Genomic DNA, 5,441 nt, shown 5'->3' with positions numbered 1-5,441 from the left:
TCAAAGATTTGGGGTGGACTTTAATCCCATCCCTATAGCCGATTTGTACACAAGATCTCTACTTAACCCTTTGGTTAAATGATCGGCTAAGTTGTCATGAGTTCTTACAAACTCCACAGATATCACACCATCCATAATAAGTTCACGAATCATACTATGTCTAACACCTAAGTGTCTAGACTTTCCATTATACACTTGACTATATGCCTTAGCCAAGGTAGCTGCACTATCACATCTGATAGATATAGGTGATATCGGTTTAGGCCACAATGGAATTTCATATATTAAATTTCTTAGCCATTCAGCTTCTTTACCAGCTGCTGCTAATGCCACAAACTCTGATTCCATTGTTGAATTCGTGATACAAGTTTGTTTCTTTGATGCCCAACATATAGCACCACCTCCAAGACGGAAAACCCAACCACTTGTGGAAGAATGATCTTCCATATTGGTGATCCAACTTGCATCCGAATAACCTTCAAGAACAGAAGGAAATCCAGAGTAAGACAACCTATAATCCATTGTTCCTTTTAAGTACTTAAATACTCGATTCATGGCTTGCCAATGGATTAGACTTGGATTATGAGTATAACGACTCAACTTTCCAACTGCAAAGGCTATATCAGGTCTGGTACTAATCATAGCATACATTAGTGATCCAATAGCCTTTGAATATTCAAGCTGATTCACAACAACTCCTTTATTAGGTACAAGCTTTGCACTAGGATCAAAAGGAGTCTTAACTGGAGAACAATCTTTGAAGTTAAATTTCTCCAAAATCTTCTCAATGTAATGTGATTGAGAAATGGAAATTCCTTGTTCTCCATGTGTGATCTTAATTCCAAGAATCACATCAGCCTTCCCCATGTCTTTCATCTCAAACTTAGATGACAAAAATGCTTTTGTTTTATCAACTTGATCTTGGTCAGTACCGAAGATCAACATGTCATCCACATATAGGCAAATGATAACCCCTTTACCGGTAGCATCAAATTTGCTATATACACACTTGTCTGCTTGGTTTAATACAAAACCATTAGACAATACTACGTCATCAAACTTCTGATGCCATTGTTTGGGGGCTTGCTTTAGTCCATAAAGAGATTTTACCAACTTACAAACCTTATGTTCATTACCAGGCATGACAAAGCCTTCTGGTTGTTTGATATAAATCTCTTCCTTTAATTCACCATTCAAGAAGGCAGTCTTAACATCCATTTGGTGAATTACAAGATTATGCATAGCAGCAAGAGCTAACAATAATCTAATTGTGGAAATTCTAGCAACAGGAGCATAGGTATCAAAGTAGTCAATGCCTTCCCTTTGTCTAAAGCCTTGGATAACCAATCTGGCTTTATACTTGTCTATGCTTCCATCCACCTTCATCTTCGTTTTGAAGATCCATTTGCTATTTAAAGCTTCACAACCGGGTGGCAAATCCGTCAGTATCCAAGTACCATTTTGGATTATAGAATCCATCTCCTCTTGGATTGCCTCTTTCCAAAATGCAGAATCTCTTGAAGCTATAGCTTCTTTGTAGGTCCTTGGATCATCACCAATAGTAAAGCAGTATTGATATTGAAAATTAATTTCATTTCTTGATCCTTCAAGTAAGTACAATTGGAAATCATTTCCAAAAGACTTAGCTTTTCTTGCTCTACTACTTCTCCTAGCCTCAGGAGGTGTATCCATCACTTTTCCAGATACATCATCAGAGTTACTAGACCTTGCATTCATGCCTCCAGGTTTAGGTGTAGACGTGAATCTATCCTCATTGCCAAAATCAGCATCCCTTGATTCAATAATAGAATGCACAGATACGTAGTCATTAGGTTCTAATACATAGAACCTATAACAAACAGAATTTTCTGAATACCCCAGAAATACACAATCTATGCCTCTTTGACCTATGGTTTTCATTTTAGGGTCAGTTAGTCTTACCACTGCTCGACAACCCCAAACTCTAAGATAACTCAATTTTGGAGGTTTCTTATGCCAAAGTTCATAAGGGGTAATCTTGTTCCTTTTGTTAGGAACTCTATTCAACAAATAACAGGCTGTTAACATAGCCTCACCCCAAAATCCTTCACTAAGGCCAGAATAACACAACATTGAATTAATCATTTCTTTCAACGTTCTATTCTTTCTTTCAGCTACACCATTTTGTTGTGGTGTATATGGAGCAGTCGTTTGATGTACTATACCAGTCGATTCAAAATACGCTGGATCATAATACTCACCTCCCCTATCAGTGCGAAGAGTTTTAATCTTCACACCATGATAAAGCTCTACACTTTCCTTAAAGATTTTAAATTTATCAAGAGCTTCATCTTTTGAATGACATAGATAGACATGGCAAAATCTAGTAGCATCATCAATAAAAGTAACTACATACTTTTTATTACCAAGTGATGGAGTCGAATGAAAATCACACAAGTCACTATGTATAAGTTCTAATACCTTAGTTTCTTTATTTACATTCTTATTGAAAGGTTGTCTAGTTATTTTAGTTAACATGCAAGTTTTACACTTTTCATTATTCAACTCGAAAGCAGGTATCAAACTCATTTTCGACATATCTTTTAATCTCTTATAATGAACATGTCCAAGTCTAGCATGCCACAATTCTGATTTACTAACATGGTTACCAATATTTGAAGAGGTCATGCAAACAGAATTCTTCACAAACGAGACATCTAGATTTAACCTAAACATGCCACAAAGATAACCAAAGCCAATAAAATTACCATGCTTTGACAGAATGTATTTATCACTTTCTAATACTTGTTTATAGCCACAACTGTTCAATACAATACCAGAAACTAAGTTTTTACGAATTCCAGGTACATACATAACATTTTCTAACAACAACGAATTTCCAGAGGTAAATACTAGGCTAACAGATCCTATTCCTTTGATTGGTTCAGTCGCAACATTGCCCATCTTCAAGGAAGATCCATCTTCAATTGGTTTAAAGTCCTTGAACCATTGACGATCCTTGCATACGTGACATGTTGCACCCGAATCAATCCACCATGAGATATCATCATCCTGCACATAAAATGCTTCAGAGATTATTGATGCATAATAATTCTCAACCGAATGATCATTAGGTACAAAAAACGAACCTGATTGCTTTTCCGGATCCTTGGATCCATTTTGACCAGCCTCGTTTTTACCTTTTCCTCCACCCTTTCCAGACTTACAATCCTTCTTGAAGTGCCCGGATTTGCCACACTTCCAGCAAGTCAGTTTGGGCTTCTTATTCCCATCCTTACTGTTATAACCTTGAAACTTCCGTTTCCCTTGAAACTTACGTTTCTCTTTACCAGCCTTTGAGGATTCACCCTCTTCCACCATGTTCACAGAAGAACCGACCACATTTTTAGTATTACCACCAGAACTCTTTTTCATATCACGTATGGACTGTTCAATTTGGAAATCACTTCTGAGTTCGACCAAGTTCAGTTCCTCCTTCTTGTGTTTCAGATTATTTTTAAAATCCTTCCAAGAAGGTGGCAATTTATCGATAATACTAGAAACAGAAATAGATTCATCCATCTTCATATCATATTGAGAAAACTGTCCCAATATCCTCAACAATTCATTGTATTGTTCCATAACAGGCCTCGAATCAACCATTTTATAGTTGATAAAGTTACCAACAAGAAATTTCTTGCTAGAGGCATCTTCTGCCATATACTTGGCTTCGAGAGAATCCCACAATTCTTTAGCAGACTCTACATTTTGATACACATCAAAGAGGGAATCAGACATACCGTTTAAGATGTGACCACGACATATGTAGTCATCGTTCTCCCACTTCATCCGCCTCCTCGTCTGTTCCAGAGTTTCATTATCAACAGCCTCGGGCATGGGAGTACTCAGAACGTACACCACCTTGAGATTTGTCAGCATGAAATGCATCTTCTTTTGCCAGCGTCTAAAGTCCTGGCCAGCAAACTTATCTAACTTTGCGAAACCTTTCGCTCCTTCATTCATCGTTTCTTTGTTCGACATATTGATTTGATCTTTGTTAGGGAGATATAAAACAGAGAAACAAAAACCGGATATCTGAAAGTCGTGTTTAACACTTTCAGATCAAATCAATTTCGGGGTTCAACCAAAAAGTTTGATCGGATAAAATTCAGAGATTACAGAACGTTCTTATGTATGTTCGAGAGATCTGAACCAGAAGATTTGATCGGATTTTGAAAAGGATGAACCGATGCAGCTGTTGACGAAACAGTGCATCTGTTGGGAATCAACCGAAAATAACCGAATTTCAAAGGTTTCCAGAATTGCAATTTAGTCCTTCGACTTTCGAAAATTATATTTTCGGATGAATTTCCGATACAGTAACTTTGTCGGAAATAAAAAATTTCCAAGCTGACCTGGACCCCAGCCAGGGGCTCTGCCCCTTGGACCCCGCCAGGGGCTGCCGCCCCTTGGACCCCGCTACCCGGGGGCGCTGCCCCCGAACCCCCGTTCATCTGTTTAGGGGCTTCGCCCCTAACATCACAATGAATTCAAATAAGCGTGCACTCTGCACCTCCATACTTAAATGATGTATCATCATAATATTAACCGATCAATCAAGTTAATCCAATTACACTAAAATATCCAACAATTGTTGTCGTTGCCGCTGCCACCCGGGACCTCCATTCTGCGTCTCACTTCTGCATCTCCTGAAACAAACACACAAAAAAAGAAGCAGAACAAATTTGATTACTATTGTTTTATCGGAAATCATACTCTCTTTACTGATGTATGGAATGGAAGTGATTTGTATTTGTGGGATACTCCATTGTATCAACTCCAACGCTTTAAATAGCAAAGATCAAACAGTACAGTTTCAATTCTAAAATGAAATTAAGAAAGTGATCAAGTGTGAATCGAATTTTAAAAATAATTAATGATTACATAACGTAGAAATGGGGCTGGGGTTATTTTAAATGACGAAAATTTTTTCCAACAAATAAACAAAATTTAATGTATGAATGCGTTCAAACTCAACGAAAATCAAGACTAAATAGTAAACTGAAGGCTGACTAAATTATAATCATAAAAATCTACATAATAAATTTAAATATAATTCGTGATGATTATATATAAAATATAATATGTATATATGTCTCTTATCAATTCAGTGACGAGTTTAACTTTGCATGCATGAAGATTGAAGAATTGAAGCTTATAGTTTATGAATTCATAAATATCTCCCAATCACTAAGTTTGAAATTTGATAATTAACGTACTTGGATTTTACATGGTTTTAGAAGGTGGTTATATATGAATTTGATCATATTTTGTCTATTATTGGACATGTTTATATCTACTTCTCTATAATGTTGGTATGTTGACCATATTGTTAAGAATGTGTAGAAAAAGGTACAAAATATGTGGATGTGCAGCAGCCTTGCTTTGAGACAATATTTACT

The 5,441-nt window shown here is 36.7% G+C and overlaps 1 protein-coding gene and 1 pseudogene across 1 annotated transcript; both read right to left on the bottom strand.

Moving 5' to 3' along the window:
* On the bottom strand, window positions 1–651 carry LOC148929650 (secreted RxLR effector protein 161 pseudogene; annotated as a pseudogene).
* A 35-nt stretch (window positions 652–686) lies between these two features.
* LOC148929649 (uncharacterized) lies at window positions 687–4,002 on the bottom strand. Its single transcript, XM_089056972.1, has 4 exons — window positions 3,129–4,002; window positions 1,619–1,835; window positions 1,231–1,543; window positions 687–743 (listed from the first exon to the last, which is right to left on the bottom strand). The coding sequence occupies exons 1-4, from the start codon at window positions 4,000–4,002 to the stop codon at window positions 687–689; spliced, it is 1,461 nt and encodes a 486-aa protein (XP_088913098.1).
* Between the last annotated feature and the right edge of the window lie 1,439 nt (window positions 4,003–5,441).

This window comes from Salvia hispanica, chromosome 4, assembly GCF_029641045.1.
Source record: "Salvia hispanica isolate PSC_SH4W2 chromosome 4, Shi_PSC_v1, whole genome shotgun sequence".
NCBI classification, from domain to species: domain Eukaryota; kingdom Viridiplantae; phylum Streptophyta; class Magnoliopsida; order Lamiales; family Lamiaceae; genus Salvia; species Salvia hispanica.
This window is presented reverse-complemented; position numbering and strand designations above follow the sequence as displayed.